The sequence below is a fragment of the Haliotis asinina genome, chromosome 7, assembly GCF_037392515.1.
Source record: "Haliotis asinina isolate JCU_RB_2024 chromosome 7, JCU_Hal_asi_v2, whole genome shotgun sequence".
Lineage (NCBI taxonomy): Eukaryota > Metazoa > Mollusca > Gastropoda > Lepetellida > Haliotidae > Haliotis > Haliotis asinina.
This window is the reverse complement of record NC_090286.1, coordinates 21,694,725-21,720,799: the sequence shown is the minus strand read 5'-3', so window position 1 is coordinate 21,720,799 and position 26,075 is coordinate 21,694,725. Positions and strand designations below refer to the sequence as shown.

Here is a 26,075-nt window from a genome sequence, read left to right as displayed (position 1 = left end):
ATGTCTCATTCTAACTGAAACACAGATCTGATGCAGGTGTCTAAATGGGTACCAGGTGGTAACACTAATGGGCAACCAAAACAATGTCCCTATTCTACAAACGTCCTTCAAAGAAGTGGAATTCTCTTATCTTACACAGTTTGCCTATTTATTACACACTGTCAACCAAGAGGTAGGAAGATCATGACATTTTCAATCTAAATCTATGCTCATTGTGATTCAACAAATCATCTGTAAATGTACTACATATTCTAAAGACTCAATTCTTGCCTTCTTCCAGTGCCTGCTTTTACAGCATCCCTGTTGAAGTTTGTGTTGGCGAGTGAAAAGTCCTCTGCATTGGCACACAGCAGCTTGGGGAACACAGACTGGCGTTCATATCTCTCCATGTCCTCGTAGATGTTGCCGTACATGAAACCGTTCATCAGAGTGGAATGGGCGTGCAGGTCTATGTAAAAGTCTACCTCATATTTCTGCAGGGGAATAAGGGTTACACATAACTGTCAACATACCAAATGTCCAACAACAACTAATAAGATCGATAGGTTTTGCAGTTACATTTGGGAGGCATGAAAAAAGAAGATATAAAACATTTTCAATACATTTCCCCTTTTGAAATGATGAGAATTGTCTGTACTCACAGGAGAGATTTTGGTTGGGCATCTTTTGAAAGGGGAAATCAAACGTGACAAGGCTCTGGGCATGCACTGCAGGTTACCAGAGCACTGTGATGACCCTCCCCTTCCACTTGATCAATTTGCAGCTGAACTATCAATGACGATTATCTGCATGAACATGTCCTGACAGCCTACACCCATGGCCTTCAGCAGCCCATACTTGTTGTATAAATTGACTAACATGATTGGGTGGTCAGACTGACTGATTTTGTTGACTACACGACATTGTTTCCAGTTGTGTTGTGAGATTGACCGGTGAGATTTCGTATTTACAGAATGCTGCCATATAGCTGGAATACTGTTTAGAGGAGCATATAACACCAAACCAACACACCAACAAACCAACCGACCTGACAGTCTCCACTGAGAGTCACACTTACATCACTTCTGTCCAGCTCCATCAGCAGGTTCTTGGTGGCATACAGGGTGGGGTGGGCCCATGGAGAAGGTTCCAGCCAGTGGCGGTTCAGATCAAATCCCATCAAAGAGCACCTGTGCCAAAAATGAAAAATGACTAAATTTCAGTTGTCAAGAGAAAACAGAGAATTACAGATGCTACATATGCATATTTCCAGATTGTTGTTTAACGCCACACTCAGCAATATTAAAACTAATGGTTGTGGTCTGTAAATAATTTTAGGTAATTGGGATACGATGGCACGTGCCAACTGAGCCCCGTTAGTCGCCTCTTTTGACAAGCATGGGTTGCTGAAGACTATCTAACTTGAATCTTGAGGGTCTACTTATTTCAAGGCATTATATATGTACTATATACTAGGTTACAAACACAGAGCAACATCAGCTACAAGTTTAAGTACAGCTATGAATTCTACCTGTAGTTCCCAAGGAACACCCCATCAGGGTTCAGCATTGGCACAATCTTGAACACAATGTGTTCCCGCAAGATCTTGGCAATTGGATGGTTGCTGACCAAAAAGTCTATCACACCTGCAAATACAAATGATAACTAGTGAAGTAACATTACAAATGTAACATTTTCCTTCAGGTTCAAGCTGTGAGTGAGTATAGTTTCATCCAGTATTTTTTTGCTGATACAGTTACCTTATTATACCATGGATGACGAAAGTTACACACAAGGGAGTTTCCCTTGACATATACACACACGCACAAAAGTTAAGCCGCCACCAACTATTTTTGTGATCTGTTACTTTGGATACTCAATGGTAACTATCATAACGAGATCTATGCCTGTCACTGATATCATTGGTTTGATTACGATTGGCAGCTAAACCGGTGATTGGCAACTAAACCATGACATACCAGCATTTTTCATGCCTATCACCTGCCATCTCTCAGCAGTCGTTAACATTCTCCTCACCATGAATGATTTTGTAACTCTATACTGAAAGGAGAATCTCACAACAGACTGGTGAAACCAAGTGTGTGAATCGTGACATTCACAGGACGAGGGAGTCTCCCTTGGGACATGTATCTTGACATTCATAGGACTAGGGAGTTTCCCTTGGCATATATATCTTGACATACAGATGGTGAGGGAGTCTCCCTTCCAATACATATCATGTGACATTCACTGGACAAGGGAGTCTCCCTTGGCATATTTATCTTGACATTCACATGATGAAGGACTCTCCCTTGGCATACAGATCTTGTCATTCAGAGGAGGAGAGGAGCCTTTATTGATAAATATATCTCAACATGCACCAGACAAGGGAGTGTCCCTTGTCAGATACAATCTTGACATTCAGAGGATGAGGAAGTCTCCCTTAGCATATATATCTTGACATTCACAGAATGAGGGAGTCTCCCTTTGCAGATATATCTTGACATTTAGAGGATGAGGGAGTCTCCCTTGGCATATGTATCTTGATATTCAGAGGATGGGGTAGTCTCAATTGGCAGGTGTATCTTGACATACCCAGGACGAGGGAGTCTCCCTTGGCATATATATCTGGACATTCAGATGGCATGGGAGTCTCCTTTGGCTTACACATCATGACATCCACAGGACAAGGGAGTCACCCTTAGCATATATATCTTGACATTCAGAGGACGAGGGAGTCTCTATTGACAGAGAGGATGAGGGAGTATCTGATGGATATATATTTTGACACTCATATGGTGAGGGAGTTTCCTTTGGCATACATATATCATAACATTCAAAGGATGAGGGAGTCACCCTAGGCAGATATATCATGATATTCAAAGGATCCAAGAGTATCCCTTGGCAGATATTTCATGACATGGGTGTCTTTCTAAACAGATATCCACATACAAAGGACAAAAGTGTCAGTATGAGTGGGTATATCTTCACATGTAATGGATAAGAAAGTCAGGCTGGGTACAGAAGACAAGGGAGCCTCCTTGTTACCTTCACTTTCATGGCAGTCTCACATTAGTCTCACCAGCAGTGTTATCTTGTCATACAAAGGATGAAGAGGGCACAGAAGTCAGTTTTACCGTGACATACAATGGACAAGGGTGGCATGGCAGTCAGTTTTACCATGACATATAAAGGACAACGAGGACACAGCAGTCAGTATTACCGTGACATACAAAGGACAAGTGTGGCACTGCATTCAGTTTTACCTTGACATGCAAAGGATGAGTGTGGCACAGCAGTCAGTTTTACCTTGACATACAAAGGACGAAGGTGTCTCCCCTGGGTGTACGCGGGCAGTGATGAACACGGTCTTCTGCTTCTCCTCTCCTTCATGCTCCAGGTTGTCAGGGTGGGTGATGGTCAGCACATCAAGTCGGCGCTGTTGCTGCAGAAACAACACAACAAACGACTCAAAATCTCGGAATCACAGAGTCTTCAATAATTTCTACATCACTGATCTGATTCAGTTTGTGACTTCTGTTTGCTGGTATGTCTGCCACAGGGACATTTTATTTTGATGTTTATGAAAGGCACACATCAAACTTTATGTAAGGGTTTGAGAGGGATAATGCTGTCCTACTGTTGCAGTCAGCAATACATACGGCAATATCCAAACCTTGTAACTGCTGCCAAACCATGATTAAGTCTCGGCCAAGACTGGTCACACACTGTAACCATCCTATCTCCATTTCAGCTGATACTAAAACCAAGCTCCAGAGGGAGCTACTCTGTCTGGAATCTCCCCAGACCTGATTTGTAAGGTTATCAAGATCTGACAATAAGAAACCAAGTACCATCTCAACCTTTAGTTCTTGTTCCATAAAGACACAACTTTGGGAACATCTTTCTACACACTGGAGGAACCAGCAAATGCATCAGATCAGGAGCAACCAACCTCCTATTCCTGATCAGGATGTTTGGTTTGGTTTGGTTGTTGTTTAACATTGTACTCTTCAAGTTTCTGGCTCTATGGTGCCAGTCTGTAGATAATCGAGTCTGGACCAGACAATCCACTGATCTACTGCATAAGCAGTGCTCTACACAACTGGGATATGATAACATGTTTTAACAGTCAGAGAACTGACCACCCAGTCATGTTAGTCACCTCTTACACGCATGGGTTGGTGAAGACCTGTTGCAACCCGGATCTATATGGGTTGATAGAGATGTACTTGATGGAAGCTGAGAAAGTAGCTTGAAGCAGTGTTTCAATTAACCACACTCAACAATGACAAGAGGCTGGTACATCTTGAGTCTGTTTGTTCCAACTTTACAGTCAAAAAGCTGCAGTATGTTCAATGCGTTAACTCAGGTGTTCCATCTTCTCCAGTCTATTGCTACTGACGCGAGTCTGGAAATATTTTTTTTGTATTTTGAAGTCATTAACATGTCAGACAGGGTCAAGCAGACTCTGGGGACTAGACCTCAGACACACATCTACTGACCTTTCCTTGCCGAATGTATTACAAACTTTGAACTTTTTTGCATGCAGACTTTAATCTTGCATTTTCTTGACACTCTCTCAAACATTCTTAAACCTTTTGGGTTGCAAATCCCTTAGTAACCATGGTGTAATATCACAGAAAATATCTAATAAGATCTTATGATTATTTAAGATTCATAAGCTGATTGGTTCGTTTGTTGGTTATCACCGCACTCAGCAGTATTCCAGCTATATGGCAGCAGTCTGTAAATAACCAGAAAATCCAGTGATCAACGTCATGAATATTATTCTCCAGACTTTGGATATGATGACATGTGTCGACCAGTGAGCCTGACCACCCAGCCCCATTAGTCGCCTCTTCCGACAAGCATGGGTTGTGAAAGATCAAATCTAACCCGGATCTTCAGAGATGGCACCTCTCATGACCTTCTTTAGATGACCAGTACATATGTGCTGGTTAATGTACTGGTCATCTCAGATGAGCGACCTTGAATCTTCATGGGGCAAAGTAGATTGCAGAAGAACTGGAATACTATGCATCGTTCATAAACTTAATTCACCTATGAATTCTAGACATCCTAGTTCTTTCAAGTACTATTGCCAAACTATCGAATGTATTTGGTCGGACATAGCTTTTCCTGGCGAACATTTCTGACATACTTCCTAAAATTATCAAAGTCATGTATATACTAGGCATCACTAGAATCCTTGCAATGTCACTGTCATTACATCAAATTAAAAGCTTTCAAAATACTAAAAAATCAGTTGGAGCTGATACCACAGCACCATATTCCTTCTACCTAAGGACTGTTTAACTGGGTTATCAACTCCATGCACCCCTGTCAGCATTGGGCTTGAAAATGAAAAATATTTACAAATCCAAATATCTAGGTTATATAAAAAAAATAAAAATTTGTCGCCCAATTCTGTCATGTGGAAGCACAAGACCTCTTTCGTAATTTTGGTAGTCGTGAGCCCAATATTTTGTATATGTTTAATGTTGGGCTGTTGATGCTTGTAATCATTTGTGTGTGTATGCCAGAACATGGCCAAACTCTCTATAGTATGCTACAATAAAACTCTGGCTTTAGTAAAGCTACAAGCAAATGTGGCCGTGTCGAGTCCAAACATGACTGCTAGTATGATGAAACACTGGTGTCATACACTGATGACAGAGACATGACGTCACTGTAGTGATACAGAGTAACAGCAAGTTTAAGGCCATGCTGACAGTATTGAATTTTGCATTGCAATCATTTATTCATTGTGTTTTGTCTGAAACTTGTTGTCACCCTTGATTTTTTGCATTCCAGGACACATATTTTGACCTTTCCATAAAGTGAATTAATTATTTGAAATTGCCTGCAGGTTGAGTTTGTCAAAGAAGAGTTTTGACATTCAAGATTCCATTGCTGGAAAACTGTAACAATATCATTCAAGATTCTGCTGAAAAACTGTAACAATATCAACCTTACATTATTAAACAAATATTTTATATAGTGTGCAGCTGTTCTAACTGGTTCCGACATGCAATAGTGGCAGCTGTAATGACCATGTTCCGACATGCAATAGTGGCAGCTGTAATGACCATGTTCCGACATGCAATAGTGGCAGCTGTAATGACCAGGTTCCTACATGCAATAGTGGCAGCTGTAATGACCAGGTTCCTACATGCAATGGGAAGGGGTGAAAGGGTATACCCTGGTATTAGTAGAACCGTGGTATTTGGCCTTCATTTTCGGCATACCATAATGGAATAAAATGATGGAATGGAATTCCTAGATGACTGCCATTTTCCCAGAAGTAAGTTTGAATTGCTTTAAATGTCATCTGCTTAGATTTACAGTTCAGGAAGACATCAGGACCTAGGTTCCTTTTTCAGATATTTCAAACATAAATATTTGTCCAATTGTGTCATACCTCCTGTAACTGTGTACATTATGTAAACACATCATTTGCATTAGTGATGAGTTGTTACATAACGTAGGTATAAAATTCCCACTGGGTTTATCATCCAAATGGTAAAATACGTCAGACTTTAGAATAAAAGTCAAGTATAAACTGATACATAAAAAAAAAACTGATGGAAAGCCTGTCTTCCACATGCACGAGTGTGATGTGTTTGAGCATTTGACAGAAACATGGGGTATGGTATGTTTCAGCACCATCACTGCAAATTCTAACATGTTGTTAAAAAAGCCAATTATGCACAAAAAGGTGCATTTAGCTAAGAGTATAAATTACCTCAGCACATTTCAGTATATATGTGGCTATCAAATTTTAGGGTGTTGCCATACTTTTTCTTTGCAGTATATATAAAGATAACAGCTGGTGATGCTGTTAGCCATCAGAGGATAAGTCTTCCATGGAACCATGAACAGACATGTGTTCTTGTAAAAAAACAACATGAACATCCCTGGTGATTTGCCAACCCTGCAGTAATTCTTGACATGTTTGTTAGGATCACTTGCCATTTACTATCCAGTTCTTAAAAATTCACAATAACAAAGATTATGATTACGTTTTGCCATGTTGTTTAAGAAATGTAAGGTTTAGTTTGCCTCTTGTTGTCAATTTTGTGCATTATGATCATATCTCACATACCAAACTGAAAGCCTTGAACCGCAATACATACTGTACCATGGTGAGAGTGTACCATTTCACCCCTAGCAATTACTAAGGGGCAGCTGTAGGGACTACTTCCTACATGCAATAGTGCCAGCTGTAGTGACTGGTCCCTACATCCAATTGTGCCAGCCGTAGTGACTGGTCCCTACATGCAATAGTGGCACCTGCAGTACTGGCAATTGTAGAGACTTGTCCCTCCATCCAATAGTGCCAGGTGTAGTGACTGGTGCCTACATCCAATCGTGTCAGGTGTAGAGACTGGTCCCTACATCCAATAGTGGCAACTGTAGAGACTGGTCCCTACATCCAATAGTGCAAGCTGTAGTGACTGGTCCCAACTTCCAATAGTGCCAGCTGTAGTGACTGGTGCCTACATCTAATAGTGCCAGGTACAGTGACTGGTGCCTACATCCAATAGTGCCAGGTGTAGAGACTGGTCCCTACATGCAATAGTACCACCTGTAGTGACTAGTCCCTACATCCAGATGACTGTAGAGACTGGTCCTTACATCCAATAGTGGCAGCTGTAGAGACTGGTTCCTGATATTCTAGGATGCAACTTCAAAAACCAAGCAGACAGGTGACAAAAAAATTTAAAGAGGAGCCAGCAAAGACCATATACAAGACACTGTTCACTGGCACCAACAGAGAAGAGGAACATGTTTGGCCACAATGCATATGCATGACAATGTATAGCAACTCTATCACTGCTGTACTGCCCAAAGGGGATGGATAATGGGAATGTCAATTCCTAGAAAAGACTACAATTCTTCCATTGCTTGACTGTTTACAATAACAGCCCTGGGCAATGTTTTGTCACTGTGTGTCCATTTACTGGATATTTCCTGTTTTGACTGGTGCAACATAATTCAAACAGTAATTAAATAAATTCTAGAAATAGTTATAAAAACACTATTTATATGCACATTCCACAAAGTCATTGTAACCCTATCCCTGTCCTAAGGCTATGTAATAATGGAGTTATATGGACCCTTTAACCCACACCAACCTACAACTCCTTTGTGGGACATGACCCAGGATTCTCAAATCAGGAATGAGGAAATAGATACAAAAAAGCAAATTTGTCCATTTTCGCTACCATCTGTTAATAACTCACATCACTTTGCACAACAGCACATTTATTACCAACTGCGACAATATCCTAGTGCAAAGGTATAGGGATGAAATAATCAGGATGACAGACGTTTCAGTTGTGCATAATTCACATGTGATTTTACAGCAATAACTGTCAAATCAAGCAACAATTTTTTTTGTGATCTTGAGGCCAACATTTTTCATCCAGTTTCCTATGAAATAGCACAAAGGTAATAGATGGTAACATATAAACTAAGTGCATATACAAGTTACTGATTATGTTTTCATCATGACTTAATACTCCTTGGCTTAAAACTTGCAAAACCGATTCCCTTCAGCTAGATAATCAATCATGCTTGTAGCTCATGTGTTATCCACTAAACATTCTTGCAAGAGAGAAGCCACTGGATGGTAATGTAAAAAGACGCAAATATCATAGTGTTAATTTTCCACATGACTTCCATCAAAAATCTGAGACTATTTACCTTACTTTAATATGTCTATGTGAAAAAAATAAGTGAGTCACTGAGTGAGTTTAGTTTTACGCTGCTTTTAGCAATATACCAGCAATATCACAGTGGGGTTTGTGAAAAAAGAATCTTAATAATTCCAAAACATTCCATCACCTATTATCTACACAAATACTGTTATTAAATATTTAGGATTTCAAAACCTCATATCAGCATTCTATCAATTACAAGTACTTGAAATAGTCACAGCACGTGTGAATCTATACGTTGTCATACCATGCTACAGCTGGGCTGAGACATCATATAAATAACAACCTTGAAATATCCGCACACCATAATACACAGATCACAATACTTCACAGTGTGTAACCAGTAAAAATAACCACAATGATTCCTTTTTCCACGCAGCTATAATCAATTCTGTACCTCGATCCTCTGAATTTATTCTACTGACAAAAAAGTATTCACTTGTTAACTTCAACGCACATGATTAATGAGTTGGCTTCTTAATGAATCAATAAAATCTGTTTAAAATCAAAACACGGCACAAAACCCATGAAGCCTTCACACATTGTTTAGGTCATGAGTGAGTGATCTGCGAGAGGAACAGCCAAGGTCATGATACAGAATTAATAAAGAAACTATTGATTATTGGGCCTTGTGAAACTGGGAAACTATTGTGCAGAGAAATTTCAATATTCCATTAGTAGTTGACCACATGTGCCTGCATGACGAGTGATTTCAAACAAAACTCCATCACTGCTACAAATGCTTGTATTGCAAATGGCGTCCATTACTCAACATGTGCTGTGTTTCTATTCAGGAATGTGAGTGTAAACATAAGTGCAATATATTTCAAAAGCTGTCTACATATTAATTGCAAAAACCTAAATTTGGTTTGAGGATTCAAATATAAATGATGTCGTCAAACTAATACAGCACTACAAATCATTCAGTTTGATAAAAAGTAGATATTACAGTTTGTATCCCAATATTCATGTAATTAGTTACAAGAAGCAATTAAATTTTCATATTGTATGTTTATATGAACTTGTCCAGGTACATTAAATGTTGACCTGATATACATGAAGTTTGATGTGCCAATTTTCAGCACTTGGAACATTACACTGATAATGTTTGGTAGTGGTGAAACATAGTAACATATCCAGAATAGAATGGTTTAATGTTATTGATCTTATGAAAGACACAATTTGTTTTACTCCTTCAATGGTTGAATATGAAATTCACAGAATTATATTATTTTTTAAAATACATAATTAATACAACATTGTTTCAAACTGTTTGTTTTCAGTATGTTTCTTTCACAGTAAAAGACAAAGCTCCGGACACCTGGAGCTATATTCCATCAACAATTACCTACAGAATTTCTGAAAAGGAACACAAAGCAAACTCGCGAACAATGGTTCTTGTAAATTCCAACACATCGACTTATTTGATTCTGTTTCTCACAACAACTGATCTTCTTTCTGGGACAGACATTAACAGTAGCTTCAGCCAGGTTCACTAATGTTAAAGGTATCCTCAAAAGCTGGTAGAACTTTAAACATCTATGGAAGTGTCATCATCGTTCTAGGACTTCCTAGATCCCCAGCCCCCTGCTCGCTCTTTGGGTTGGCTGCTTGTTTAACATCACACTCAGCAATATTCCAGCTAAATGGCAGTGGTCTGTAAATAATCACGTCTAAACCAAACAATCCAGTGATCAACAGTATGAGCATCAATCTGTGCAGTTGGGATACGATGACGAGTCAACAAGCATTTGAAATCAGCTGGGAAATATGCACTGCAATTACAAACATGTTTTTGTTATGGCTTCTAATTATTGAAGATGCTATCCAATCAGAGATTCGCTCTACTATTGTGTGATGCAGGCCTGTAGCCTGAGATGTTTTTATTTCTGGGCATATGTCCTGACTTAATGCATCAGATCTTCACAGGTTTCCCCACCTGTCACTGCATATACTTTCCGTTTGCTGTTTATACTAACACTAAACAATATACCAGCTATATGCTAATAGCATGTGAATAATTGAATAACAGTCGGCCAGACAGTTCAGTGACTGACGTCATAAGAATTGATCTACACAATTTGGATATAATGATATGCATCAACCAAGTCAGCAAATTCCATTTACTTCTTATTAAACAGTGAGTGAGTGAGTGAGTGAGTGAGTGAGTGAGTGGACGAGCGAACATGGTTTTACAATATTCCAGCAATATCACATTTCACCCAAAGCAACAAAAAAATATTATTGTGACATTTCATGTAGTGTGACTCTAGAATTACAAAAGGAATCAGGTCGTGCTGAAGCAAGCTATGCCATTGTTTCCTCATCATTTAGAACAGTCTTTTTCTTTCAGAAACATCAACACCAAAATCACCAATAGCTTTGTTGTCATTGCTATAAAACTGTAAGAAAAATATCTCAAAGACATCATAGACAATATTTCTTGTGTCCTGCACATATTACACTCAAAACAGGTTTCCACTTTAGTCATGACAGGAAATATGACTTCCTTCCAATCACTACATCCTTTTGTTGTGGATAGACTGTTGATGTGGGAGGTTACATATCTTCTGTAATAGAGGTAATCTAGGCTTTCCAGTCACAACACATCAACAACTTACCACCGTCAGACAAAGTAGTTCCCTGCTGAAGAAGTCCAAGTTTCTCTTCTCAAGATTGTCGAGGTAGCTCTGTAATCGGGTGTATGAATATGGGTAACAGTAGCCAAACTGATAGACATCATCCTCTCGGTCAAAGTTGAACGCGAAGGACATGACGTAATTCTTTCGATGGTCAGGGCAGCGATAATAATATACATGCTTGGCTGGGATTCTCACCCTGTGAAAAGACAAATCATTTTTTTATACACCAAACTAACAAAAGTCCAGATCAGTTCACACACACACAGGCACCTGCATGTGCATGCATGCATGAAATGAGGACATAACAGGCAATGTAAAGACCAAAGTGTTTGAGAACAAAGTATTAATCCATCCCCCACTAGCCCAAACATGTCCCTCAAAATATTCAAGACTTTTTAAAGCAGTATTTGCTGAGTGTACTATACTGAAAGTTTTACCAGACTTTGCTTAACAAAAGCATCTGAAGCAGAGACTGCTACTCCAGCCAAAGATTACCAATATTTACAAAAATGTTGCCGCATCCAAGTCATAACATGTCCAAATACAGCACTACAACATCCCAAATACAAATGGAATGGAAAGGAGAATGTAAGAGACAATAACAAGGTCAACTTGTTTATTTCAAATTACACATGATTACATGAATAATAAAAATAGATAACGTTGATTTATCCCCAAACAACAGCCAGTGTGATAACAAGCATGACTTTATAATGTCTTTCATATGACAGACACAGGGGATTGAACCACACATTTTTTTAGTTCCAGACATTCAATCCACTACACCATTTCCACAGTCTATTATGAAAAAAAACCCCAAAAATAAACAGTTTTCAGAAAAAAAGATTTTTAGCTCAGAATCAAAAACCCATTTACAGTTTAAGAGTGAGCAAGGTTGTACGCTGCCAGTAGCAATATTCCAACAAATCATGACAGGGGACATCAGAAATGGAGAAATAGGTTTCACGCAATGAACTTGTAAGAGGACCTTTGACAGGCTGCTTGCGTGAATTCTGCCAGTTCTGTAAGATAATTATGTTGGTCATACACTTACCACTTTGGCCTGCTTGTTGATTTGACAAGAGGTGACATTCCATCCCGATACAGGGACTTGGTCTTACTGAAGTTGACAATGTTGAAGATAACACGCTGAAATGAAAAAAAAACGATTCCTGCCAGAAATGTTGACATGCAAAAACAGAATGAGCCAGAGGAACAGAGCAAATGAGGGCACTGAAGCTGTAAGATCTTCTGTTTCAGTGCAGGTTGGTTATTACTGCATCCAACATCACCATTAAACATGGCCACAATATGATGACAGTTATGAAATGACAGAAGTCTAACTTCAGGGCACAGATGACAGTCACATTATTTGGAAAAATTATGCAAGAAACTGATGTTCATGGGTTCAAATCCCAGTTTTGTGCTGATGTGTGATTTCACAGTTGTGTTAACACTTAACCTCTATCACCTAAAATTTCATCCCACTGGCATTGACTGGTAATAATAAACAAAGGGACAGAGCCAAATTTGGAATTCAAAACCACAATTATATGTTTTTATAGTAAGGAACCCTGAGCAGCAAACTGAAACCCTCTAGACAAGTTGATTACTCTGTACTCCTTAAATCCTATGAATATATTTGTGTATAAGTAATGGATATATCTTTGAACCTATTGTAAGCATGAGAAAATGAAAAGTACAATTCCAAGACCATACTGTCTTACCTGATCTGACCGCACATTCTCCACTGTAAAGTTGAACCAAACTCTGAACCGTGGATTGCAGGTGTCTGGTCGTATAAACAAGTCATACTCATGCTCTGTGATGTAATCTACCCGCCCCAGATTTCCTGAAAACAGTTCACCAAATGCATTTAGTCACAGAACTACATTTGGAGAATACAAAACAATAACACAGATGAGTGAGTCACATTTACCTGTACTTTCACACAATTATATTCATATTTCATTTGTCTGTTTCCAAACATCTTTGAATGATACTGACATGACACCTATCTGCATGCAGAACTCAGAACACCTCCAAAAGAGGTTGGGCCATGTGATACCTCAGCATACTGTGCCATAACATAAGTGAAGGATGTGTGATTCTCTTTTTGTCAAGGTGTCAGATTTCTAAAATTATTAAGATTCATATCTTTCTAAACCTAGATTCCTACAGTTGCATTTCTACCACAAGTAAGAAAACCAACAAAACAGAACACATTCGTTCCTTTGAAGGTCCACCCTCTGGGTGTAAACATCATCATGCTCAAAAACAGCTGGCTGTATAAAATACCCACAGTAATATGCTAGAACAACCTGAAAATATTACACCCTGAGATGGTTGCCTGCAAGATACAGGAATCAAAAATCCTGTTCTGAAAGCTTATGCATTACAAGAATCTTAGAATTCTAAAACATACAGACACAACTAGTGCAACAATCCTCACCAAGAGGCATCATGAAACATACTGTTCAAAAGCAGACAAGAAATCCCCATTCTTTCTTACTACTGTGTGGCTGTGACAGATGAACTACTGTAACATGAAAAAATATGTTGTTCTTTAACATCTCTAGGTAAGTATACCATCAGCCATGTCAAAGTGACCACCTTATCTCATGTTAAGAACAGTTTAATGGGCACCAGTTCTAACCTAGAATCCAGTTGAGGTTTTAATTAAAAATGTCCCACCAGACTGAAGTCTCCATAACCTCTCTGTCTTAAAAGGAACTATCTGAAACCAATTCAATAACTTCTAAACCTTAATCAGTATAAAAGTCCTAAAACAAAATCCTATGAATCCATTTGTGTATATGTAACGGATATATCTTTGAACCTATTGTAAACATAAAAAAAATGATACACTGCATTAAAGAAATAAATATCAATCCCAATTTTTAAATGGCATCTACAAGATTTTAATACCACTCCCAACAACAGAAGAAAGGTCTGAAGTAATGTAAAGAAAATGCTGAGATGCAGAATTACTATTTGCTTTCAAACATCGGATCAATAGTATATCAGAAGTCTAAACATAAAATTGTAACAAAAAGCATTCAAGTTCATCAGTTCCTGATGCCAAGGGAGATCTATTTTATCAGGGGTGAGAATCTCGTATTGTTATATTCTGATGGAATACCAAAACAGATTTTTCATAAGTTGCTGTTGTGTGTTGTTGAATCAAAGTATTCTACAGGATTTTATCTCAATGTTGGAAGAAAAATTCAGTCTCTTACCATCATTTTCAGTATATTTCATTGGTACTGCATGAACTATTCAAACCAAGGAAATATTTGGTTATCTTTGGGATTACACTTTCTTACCAAATATAACATATGTTACATTTGACCACTTTCTCAATGGCCCTGTTTAATCATATTAGACCAAACAGAATGTTACAGAATTTAGGCTTCTTGAGTTAAAAATATCTTTTCTTGTTTTCAGTAATATTCATATTATACTCCATTAAATGTGTATTATTCTTAACAGTGCTGGCCTACTAGGATGATACCTCAGATACACAATATGGACTCAGAGCTTATTCTAATGTGTTACAAGCTCTGACATACTGATATGGTTGCTTTTGTGTACTTATGTTATTGGATGGCACTGAAGTAGACTAGTCTCTGAAATGAACATATTTTACTGAAAAAATGTCCAGAGTGAAAAAAAAATAATAAAATGAAATGGAGCCCTGAGACTTTCTTCATTTTCAGAAGCTATGGAAATCTAGACTTGCCACATTTTCTAGACTTGCGTGGGCTTTCTTGGATATTTATACTTCAAGGTCTGTACGACATACTAGCACTGAAGCTATTACTGTGATATACTGTAAATCATTAAATTTTTGAGAGCATGATATTTTTGCGAAAATTGCGAATGACTTGAGCTCGCAAAAATATCATGACGCAGTTTGTTGGCAGAATGCAATGAATAATCACTAAATCAGCAAACAACCTGTCCTATCTTTGCTTTATTATTCCCCAGTAAATATATTTAACAATAGATCTAGACAATACATATATTAAGCAATGACAACAACGCGAAGAATGACTAATTACTAGCATTACTCATACTCACGTGTCACATATCAAACAATGGATACCTGAACAAAAGTTACTCAGTCTTTACGTCCGATAGTCCAGACAGGCACCAACCATGAAACACACATTTCTTAGAGACTGTTGGAAAGGCCGAGACCATCCAGCGGACGTGGATAGGTTTCATGACACTTATCTGGAGATCAACAGCTTCACCGACACTGACTAAACTGGTCCTTCATCAGTGCCAATTTATTAGAGTCATTCCATTTAATTTAATCCCTTTGAACTATTTTAAGCTTATCTGGCCTATGCAGCAAGTGTTGTTTTTAGGAAAACATCACTGATTGCATACATGCGGAAGTACTCCACTAAATGGTGTTCAAGATTAGCGGCAAACTTTAATATGTGATTGGATTTACTTCAGATAAAACTTTCAGATGCAAGTAAGCTTTGAAACTGTCAAACTAAACTATATTTTGAGAATTAGGCATATCACAAAAATATTGTGATGCAAAAACGTCTGTTGGTCGCCACTCGCAAAAATATCATGATGCAAACATTTCGTGATTTACAGTATGTGATATAGGTGAAAAGACAGGATAGTAGTAGTTGATGATGATGATGATGATGATGATGAGGAGGAGGAGGAGGAGGAGGAGGAGGAGGAGGAGGAGCTATACCTGGAAGTTCCCAGGCCTAATAATTCACTAATCCCAAATTAGAACGTAAACATTGGTTTCATCATTTATCTTGCTAATATCATGAACATCTATCAGGCCATAATTTTGCATGATTTTAAAGTGCTCATGGTGAATGCAGTTAGAAATGGACTAGCATACACAGATTTTGCAAGATAGATCATGAAAATGTAATTTTCTGAGTAACATTGATATCCTGACTCATGCTTATTATGCTTATCTCCTCCCTCTATGCAAAGGTAGTGGAACACTTGAAATCCCTTGAAGTTTCCTTCTTATTGAAGCTGACATACAATGCATTCACCCAATGGAAGCCTCCCTTCACCACCACCCACCTCCACCCCCACCACCACGTGATAAAAGGGTGAGTGAAACTCAGCGCCTTTGTGGAACTGTTAGTTGTTGTGCAACAACAAGTGGCCGAAACTGGTGAATGCCAGTGACGTCATCCATGGCAATGTCCTGTTGATTGGCAAACACTGTATTTGATTCCCAAAAGCAGCCCTCCATAGTGAGCAGTTTCTATGTAGAGCAAGTGTCGACACCAAGGCTCTCACTTCCTCTGTGTTTGGAGCTCACAGAGGTTCAAGTCCTGCTGCTTTGTAGGCCCTCGTTATAACGGATCTCATTCAAACTGAGATAGTGTTGCAGGATACTTCTCAGTAGGTATTGGGACGAACAGGCACTTGAAACATTGTCTCCTTGTCTTAGTACGCTGAAGATATATTTTGACGGGGCATAATGATAAATCCTGTCTATCATGTAGCCCCAGGCCTGCAGATAATGCCGGAATGTGGAATTGTCTGTCCAGATGTCCAAGCAGTTGATTTTTGGCAATCCCATCTCAGACCCAGATGTACAATCTCATGATGACTGGAGTCAGATCTTGTGCGACTGAAGTCCAGAACATGTATTAATGACATCCATGCCACTGTTGTTAGGTTGAGTAGGAACAGCGCTTTCTGTGTCAATCATTCAAGCGATGTCCAGTCCAGTGGCTCATAGACATCACTCATGACGTGTTGCAGTATGACATTTTAGTCCCAAGCTGGAGCCTTAAATCTGCATTGTTGGTCTTCCAGCTTGAATGAGCACAGTAAGGCGAGTAGTTCAGGCTAGCTATTCTTGAAACATTCGTAGCCCTCTGAACTTCTTAAGCCCATTCTTAAAGGTCACATGCAACGTAAAACACAACTTTGCAGATTCTGGTACCTTTCGGTGTGCACTTACCGAAACAAATCATAAAAAATGCCAATTCAACCTATAAAGTTGAAAAAAAACGCAATGAAAAAAAAGCCCGCGAAATCTGAGTTCAAACGTTTCACTAAATTCCCCCCAGCGCTGGGGGGAAAACTGGTTTCAACAACTGTGCTGCGCTGCGTCCATAACGCATGCGCAGTGAATAGTTTCGCGGAGCTTGGAACAGTATGCATGCCCAGGGTCTAAGGTCGTGAGCAGTAGTCTAATCTTGGTTGTGTACACAAACAAGTAAATAATCTACTCGTTACGCAAAACAGCTTGTTGATTGTGGTAAGCAGTCTCTGTCACAGAGAAAGCTCAGTGTCTGGTTTATTTACACCTATATGTCTATCTGCCTGTCTGCTAAAGACAACATGCAATACACAGCTTCAATCATTGACCACGTGCAATTTGAACTTAACACCTATCAGACTATACGACATAAAGAAAATGAGTTGATTTATGACTCGTGCACCCGAGTCCCGTGTCTGCCACATTATGTAATTAGGCACGTGTGATACACATGACAGGTTTTTATGTCTGTGGGTTGCAAACAAACTACATGTACATTCATTTTTTTCGGATGACTGGATCTGACGGAAACTGGTGCAAACTCTTGTCAGTTTCAAGTCCTGCTTTGTACTTGACGAATGACAGATTCCAGCCATGCAGTAGTTTACCATTTCTACTGACATGTTTTTTTATTGGATCGAGCGCAAATTCAGAGAACATGTATTTTCCAAACCCAACATCTCTATATACATTCTTCATGGATAACGACTTCTTTTCGTGTATATGATTTTGTTTGACAACAGTATATGAATCCATACTGAAACAACGCATCAAGTACACAAAAAGAAGTTGTTATCTGCAAAGGTTCTTACTTTCTTGTGACTGGCTATACTTCTAAAATGCCCATCAAACAGATCATCTTTCTGTACACACAATGAACCCTTAGCATATCAGCAAATGAAACAGCCAATCGGAAGCCGTCGTTACACTTGAGTGCATATCCACCCGCTATGACTGGGTTCGGTCTCCCGAGGGCTTCGTTTCGGGGGAAGTAAGCCCAAGTACAAAATATTGCACTTTTGAATCGCGATTGTACGCTTATAATTTTGTTTATTTGTTTTTTTAAAAGCAGCAATGTATATTATATGTCATGAATAAGTGATAATTGTGTTTTAATTATGTTTGATTTTTTGGTTGCATGTGACCTTTAACATATTGGCTACTATCAAAGTTAAGAATTCTTAGAGCTACGAACATTTCCAGAATAAGGGCCCCAGGACTTTACTCAGCTTGATCCCTGTTTTCATGGCGATAACAGAGCTGAGTGCTGCCAAGTATGTCTGAAGAGTATAGAACCTTTCAGTTCTCTTGTATGTCGTAGATGACATAAGTAGTCCGCTATTTGAGGATGTGCAGCCTTCATTGCAGTGAAGCCTTTATTCCTAGTGTATATTTCAAAAAGCATCCATTTATCATTGTACAATGTGCGGGTAGATCTACGTAGAGCTATGGTGACTGCCTTCGCCACTCCAGTAGAATATCCTCAATGTTTCAACCAGGCTTTGATACATTCCAGTTTGAACAATGTTGGATAGCTGCATGCTTGTTTGGTGTGCAGATGGACAAGTAGGTTCTTCCATTCTGGTAGTTTTAGTGTAGGTTGTCCTAGTTCCTCGATGAGTACTGGGAACAAATCTCTCGCTGGCCAGTAAGGTGTGACCAAAATCAGTTGTATCAGCATTGTCTGTTTTATCTTCCTGATGACTTTCAGTAGTAATACTGGAGGTAGTAGTAAGCATTCAGTCCTTCCCACAAGATGCTGAGAGCGTCTGTTGCCCACACTAATGGTTCCAGTACTGGAGATACGAATGTTGGTATGTGCTTGTTGAACCTTATGGCAAATAGGTCTATTTGCGGAGATCCGAATGTCTACCTGATGAGTCAAAATGCCTCTTGATGTAGCATCCTTCCCATAGGAGATGGTTGTAGAGGATGTGAGAGTGCGTGTGTGAGATAATGTTGATCCTTACTTGTTTATGTAGAATGCTCTTGTGGAGTTTTCTGTATGAACCATCAGTAGTTTGTTCTTCAGTGTTGTCAACCAATGATCCATGATGTACTGCGTTGATAACAGCTTTCATTTCCAGCATGTTGTAGTAATGCATCTACGTAGAGCTGGTTGTTGTATAACTGCTCTAGTAAATAGGTCCCTGTGTAGATATTTGATCAGTGACTCCACCATAGTAGATATTGTGTCCGGTTGTCTGGCAGAGTTGTCCCGCAGAGCGATCCGATCCAAAGTGCTGACATGCTGAATCAGGAACTGTTGTAAGGGGTATACTAAATGTCCTCGTCTGATCAAATCCTGTGCTGATGTGTGCCAACCGAGCAGACATTGACACTGTCGTAGTGGTAACAGAGAGAGGAGAGCATGTTCTATCATGGCTTGAATTTTGACCCACTATTCATTTGGGTTGACGATGAGGTTCATCGGAGAATTGAAGATCTTGCTGCTGCTATGATTTTGATGTCAGTAGATTCACAAGCCATCTGAACTGAGTTAGCAGCCTGATAGTGAAGTCAAAATGTAGTCTGAGTTGCTTGTCTCAAGATGCCCTTGAATGCTGTAGTCTAGGTAAAAGGTGCTTCAAAGTCCCCACTGATGTAGGTAGATGACTATGACCCAAGTAAATAGCCATGGGGCCAAAGATATTCCAAACGGTAGAACTGTCCAGTGGTAGTGCTGACCGTTGAATAGGAAGCACAGATATTTCCTGGAGTCTGGATGAGAGATGCTGCAGTTGTGGTAGATGGATCATTTTGAACCGTGTGTACATAAGTCGAAACTTTTCCTTAGAGTTTTTCTTGGGTACCAGAAAGATTGGGGAGTAGAATCCTGATGCTAGCATCAAGGTGTAGTTTTTTGACTGCGCCTTTCTCCAGTAGAGATGATATGGCTAGCTTGTCTCGTTGATTCCCGGCATACACAAAGAGTGCTGGGTCTCTTGTGAGCGGTGGTGTTTCCTGTAGTGGGATCTTGTCGCCATCTTGTAGGATGCTCATGATGTAATCATTGTTGAGAAGTCCCCAATTCCTCCAGTAGCATTTTAGAAGTCCACCAAATCATGACGCTTGTACGGGAACGGCTTTCTGGTAGAAGGCTCCAGTCATCTTGAATCTGCCTTTAGCGCCCTTGGCAGGATGTCCAGTTCCATGGGAGCACCTGTTCCTCCAGTTGAATGACCAAATAAAGCCCTTGCTGCCATGAGTGTTGTATTTCTTGTCTCTCTCTCTCTGGACCCTGGAGAACTTTAACCTGTTGGAGTAATGCTCAGAAGTGTCTGCTTGAGGACAGTCAAAGTGTTGACTGACTTTATCATCATTACTTCCCTGGAGTCCCGGGAAACAGATTTAGCAACATCCTTAATTCTGCTGTTGAATACTGTGGATGCTGAGCAGGGAAATTGATACAAGGGTTAAGTAAAGCTGTCACCCCAACATGACGCTGATAGTCGACCTTGCCAACGTAGTAGATTCAATCCTGCTGACTTCAAGGCTACATGCTCCGAATTAAATTGTCCATCCTTCTTCTAGGTGATAAATGCAGAGAGGATCATCCTTTCTTCTTCATCTTCCAGGTTGCTAAACATTAAGATGAGACCTTTGCTGATGGCCCTGGAATATGCGAGTCCGAAGAAGGTACACTGAGTGGTTGTATTCAACTGAGCCAGTTGCTTATCCTCCACTTTGTTGCATCTATTACAGGTCTCACTGTTTGTATGACTCGTCTGCTTAGGGCGTTTTCATAAAGGGCTCAATATGATGAAATGGGAATCAACAAGCGCCTCAGGCCGGGATGTGGTGTTGCTGATAATTTGTTACAGCCGATGATTTCCATGAACAGGAGCATGCAAACGATGCCTCCTCTTCATCCGATGGACCCATTGCAGCCGATGAACCATCACGAAGGGCGACTTTAGTTGTTGCTGCTGACTGATGTTTTCGTTCCTCTTCAAAACAACAATCCATCACATTCATCATATGAGTGGTGAATTGTTGCATGAAGAGGGAGTGTCTGCGGTGAGCGTGTGTTGAGCGTAAACACTGTACATGTCTGCGTATATAGTAGACTCTCTGAAGGATGCAGGGTAGTAGACAATGTAGTTAATGGCACACACTGATTGTTGATCCTTCATGCTGATGATCTGTAACTTGGAAAGCAGTAGCGGAGGTTTGTTGTAGATGTGACGTTTGTCGGGAGGGATGATCTCGTCACTGAAGAACTTTGGAGAAGTCGTGCAGTGTTGTTGTTGAGGACAGTCTTTGACAAAGACAACTTCAACTTCTTAGGTTGAGATAATCCTGATTCTGATAAGGTCTCTTCTGAGATCTAGATGAAGACTCGCTGGTATCTCTGCCATGCCCATGGGACACGTCTGGCAGATCACTAAAATTATGAATTCAGCTGTTAACAACCTGTGGTTACAAGATGCAGAACCAACCGATTTAGACATGACAAGCAAAAACCTACATTGTTTGTCCTTTGCACGCCTTTGAACAGTATATATAAATATAATGCAAATTCTGAATCAGATAATTTCTTGCAAAGTCCACAGCGAATAGTGGAAGAACAAACATGTTTGCATGAAGGACATGCAGACCAACCACCAACAGCCGCAGTTCACACTGGGAAGACCAAATCCAAGTTCATGCAAAAATATGTCCAAAACACATGAAAATTTATGAATTTCAACAATAATTTTACATAATGATGATAGTAATTACAATCCAAAACCGAATGTAACATAATTTAGATTACAGGACCAAAAATCATGCAAAAACGTATTGCTGCATCAGGACCCAAAATACCTCCAACTGCCCTTGCCAGGCGATGAAGGAGAGAGTGACAAGCATGGCTGGTCATGTGACCATAATGGCGGGAAAGGGAGGCCTTAGTGGGTGAGTATACTGTTTGTCAGCTTCATTTAGAAGGGAGTGAGTGAGTTTAGTTTTACGCAGCACTCAGCAATATTCAAGCTATATGGCGGTGGTCTGTAAATAGACCTTCACGTGTCTCATTTAGAAGGGATCTTCAAGGAATTTCAAGGGTTCCACCATCTTTGCATAGAGGGAGGAGATAAGCATAACAAGCATGAGTCAGGATAAGGAACAATGTACATTTACTCATATGAATATTTAAATCATTTCCTAAAGAAATGTATCAAAACATTCTTGTTTCACACAAAACAGTCCTGAAGGCTACATGAAAAATGAGGCACGAAACATGCAACAGTCTTCAGTTTCCTGTAGGGAAGACACTTTATTTCAAATAAGGCACCGCAAAGCCCTTCCACAGGACTCCAAGTTCTTACGCCTTTAGAAAAATCACCTTGGATGAATCGTTGATTCAAAATTTTTTAAATATGACCATGTATCAGCATGAAGCATGTTTAAAAGGCAGTGTATACACTCAGTGACTATACAAATGTATAAACAGACAATCTATCTTGTTAATCCAAATACTTCATGAGACAATAATACATGAAGTAACAGCATAACTATTATCTATAATCATTAGTAGTCACCTCATGTGATGACTGATCACAATTTCTGATCGAAAGCCCAAACAAATATCAAACTGTGAAAGCATGAAAACTGAATGAGATTAATTAGCCAATTAATTCTTGACCATACGTAGTCGTTACTGCCTCATTTCATTTTTGCCTCCATAGCGTATGACACCTCATTCCTTTGACAAGAAATGAAGTGTGAATAACTCATTTCTCCTTCATTCCCTAAGGAGGCCAATAAAAATTAGTCCACTTATTCAGCTGAATAGGTCTATAGATGACTGTGAAAACCATATGTCTACACTGCTGAAGACTGGTCACACATATTGTCTGTATTGTTTATAGCCATTATGAACTGAACAATAACAATACACTTTCACACAGTAAGATATGTGTAATGGATGTCACGACACATAAGTATTATGAGACCACTGTCAGGATTCGATATGTATCATAATACCTATATCATACTTATTACTACATATAGTTACATTTTGAAAATTAATATTTCATATTTTATAATTGTCCATAAAGGATCAACATTCCTTATTCTCAAAGACTAAAAAGTTCTAATTTCCCATCTTTGGGCATGAAAAATAATCATTTATAATTCTCATAAATCAAAAAACATCATACAATTTCAAAATGTTAACTAAATATTGACACACTTTTGAACGTATCAGTAATTGTATCATCTTAGTAAAAGTATCAATGTATCAGGGCATCCTTAATATGTGTACTAGTAATAGGGTTATGATATGAAAATTACTGAACAGGAGGTCTAAATTTTCATCAGAAGGAATAACCAGCTACACAAAAATAATTCTGCAAACTCAACTCCAGCAAACCCCTGACTTATGAACTGTCCTTAGCAATGTAGTAGTATTTCATGATTAATTTGTTTTAATTACATATCCTCTAAATATTGTCACAGGATTTTACAATAAGTGGCAAAACATCCAAATGAAATAATATTGCAAAATTTTGCTGTGCATCGAGTGAGTGAGTAGGGTTTTATGTCACTTTCAACAATATTTTAGCAATATCAAGTCAGGGCACCAGAAATGGTCTCACACACTGTACCCATGTGGGGAACTGAACCCGGGTCTTTGGCAAGGTTGGTGAACACTTTAACCACTAGGCTACCCCATCACCTCTGCTGTGTAAATAACATTTTACATATGACAAATATTTCTGCCATTATCAGAAAGTTATTCTTCTGCATACAAATATTACGTAAGGGTGACCACCAATGCTGTATTAAACTTTATTGCAAAACTATGATTAGATGTGTAATCAAAATTTTACCTATGTGGGCAAAGATATTGGGGTTGATATCTTACATATGATGCCCTTGGGCAAAATATCACTTTGTCTTGGTGACGTGACATCATGAACAATGCTGTGACGTCACGTTTCTTCTGTGACATTGCATTCAACATGTGGTGATGAGGGTGTCCAACCTATGCTTGAAAGTAGGTTTGGATTTATTTTCCTCAATTTGACAACTTTGGTAATAAACAGAATTTTATATTTATGGCCATATTATACTATCGTGCCTACATATTGGTATAACACTCACTCTCACTTAGGAAATACCAACATTTAAGCCCTTGTGTCATAAACATGGTATGACTTGGGAACTTGTGCAATATCCCATGTTTATTTCCTGTCAGTACATGTCACTCATATCTACTATATATTGATTAACTGTGTTGCTTTTTAATATCCCTGATGATATTGAAGTTGATAAAAGCCTCTTAACATACATCCTATATATTAACTATAAACTGACCATTTGCAACTGTAGTTTTCTTTCACATGTAATATCACCAAAATCTGTCTCTAACTTACCACAGGAAATCTGTTGCTTGTAGGGGTAGTTGAAATGATATTTTTTTAGCACTGTGTCATTTGAACTGCCATTCCAAAATGTTGTCATGTGCCAATTTTTTTGCAATCATATTGTATATCATATCACAATGTTGTTAGTGATACTCATAAACGTATGGCATTGTGACAAATGTACATCACAGACCTATTCAAAATAGTGCAAGCATTAAAAGTAAAGGGCTTAAAGCTGGCTTACCACTTTCAAAACATGCATCAAATATGAGATGTCCCTTTTTTGGTTTTCCACTGTAGCCTGGTGGGACAACTGCAAATTTGTTGACATTTCCAACAACTGGTTCTTCAGTGCTATCAGAATCACTTCCTAGTCAACAACAGAAAACAAATCTTTGAATTACAAAATTATCATCAATTATACTCAGATAAAATGTATGCACATAGAATGATTTACCTGTATCAAAATGTATGCACTTAAATAATCCACCAGTATTTGTTACATACATTCTTTGGAAGATATTGCCACAAAGAGCTTAATGAGATACGGATATTGTTATTCAGAATACAGATATCATAACTTAATTAATACTCACTCTTCTTCAGCCATAAAGCAGTAATGTGTGCACCTTAGATGCAAACTACTTTGATTGAAGCTTGTTGATGAAGTGAATCCCAGGTTTTTTAAAATACTTGTAACTCTCTACTTTGCAACTGATTTATAGCTGATATATGCGTGATCATGGTAGTGTTTTTCTCTTTTTTGTCATCATTATAAGATATTCCTTATACAATTATTTTATGATAACAAATGTCACAAAAATGCATAATGTCGTGGTCCAAAATTTTCCCATCGCTTGAACCCACAATAGTAATGAGTAAAATTACGTGCACACCACTGCACTTTTTTTTCAATTTTGCATATCATTTCTTTTCATTTTTCAATTATCAGTTTCCAACGTCGTTATCACAACAAATTATCAAATGACATCGTCCCCAGAAATAACTTATTTTTTATTTGAATTGTAAATCGTTGCATACATAGAATTGAGAACTTGGAAAATGTGCTAATTATTTCACATCGATATTCAACAATTCATGCACTTTAAATTCGGTCAAACGTCAGTAGAACCCCAAGCAGGCGGTACTAGGCAACTGTAAACAAACCTGAATCCCCTCGCTTGTCAGCCATGTTGGTTATTTTAGCTATGTGGGCATGCGCGACTAATAACGGAACTGGTTTACTGTTCTGTGGTTTCCATTGGCTAATGCATTAATATGTAGAAAACTGCCCAATCGGTGCTTCCAGCGTCCAAAC

The 26,075-nt window shown here is 38.9% G+C and overlaps 1 protein-coding gene across 1 annotated transcript; it reads right to left on the bottom strand.

Annotated features, from left to right (window-relative positions):
- Positions 1-251: 251 nt before the first annotated feature.
- LOC137291918 (cytosolic carboxypeptidase 6-like) lies at positions 252-25,949 on the bottom strand. The gene is made up of 9 exons (XM_067823476.1): positions 25,925-25,949; positions 25,002-25,127; positions 13,075-13,199; positions 12,402-12,496; positions 11,327-11,543; positions 3,289-3,424; positions 1,511-1,625; positions 1,058-1,169; positions 252-473 (listed from the first exon to the last, which is right to left on the bottom strand). The coding sequence occupies exons 1-9, from the start codon at positions 25,947-25,949 to the stop codon at positions 252-254; spliced, it is 1,173 nt and encodes a 390-aa protein (XP_067679577.1).
- Between the last annotated feature and the right edge of the window lie 126 nt (positions 25,950-26,075).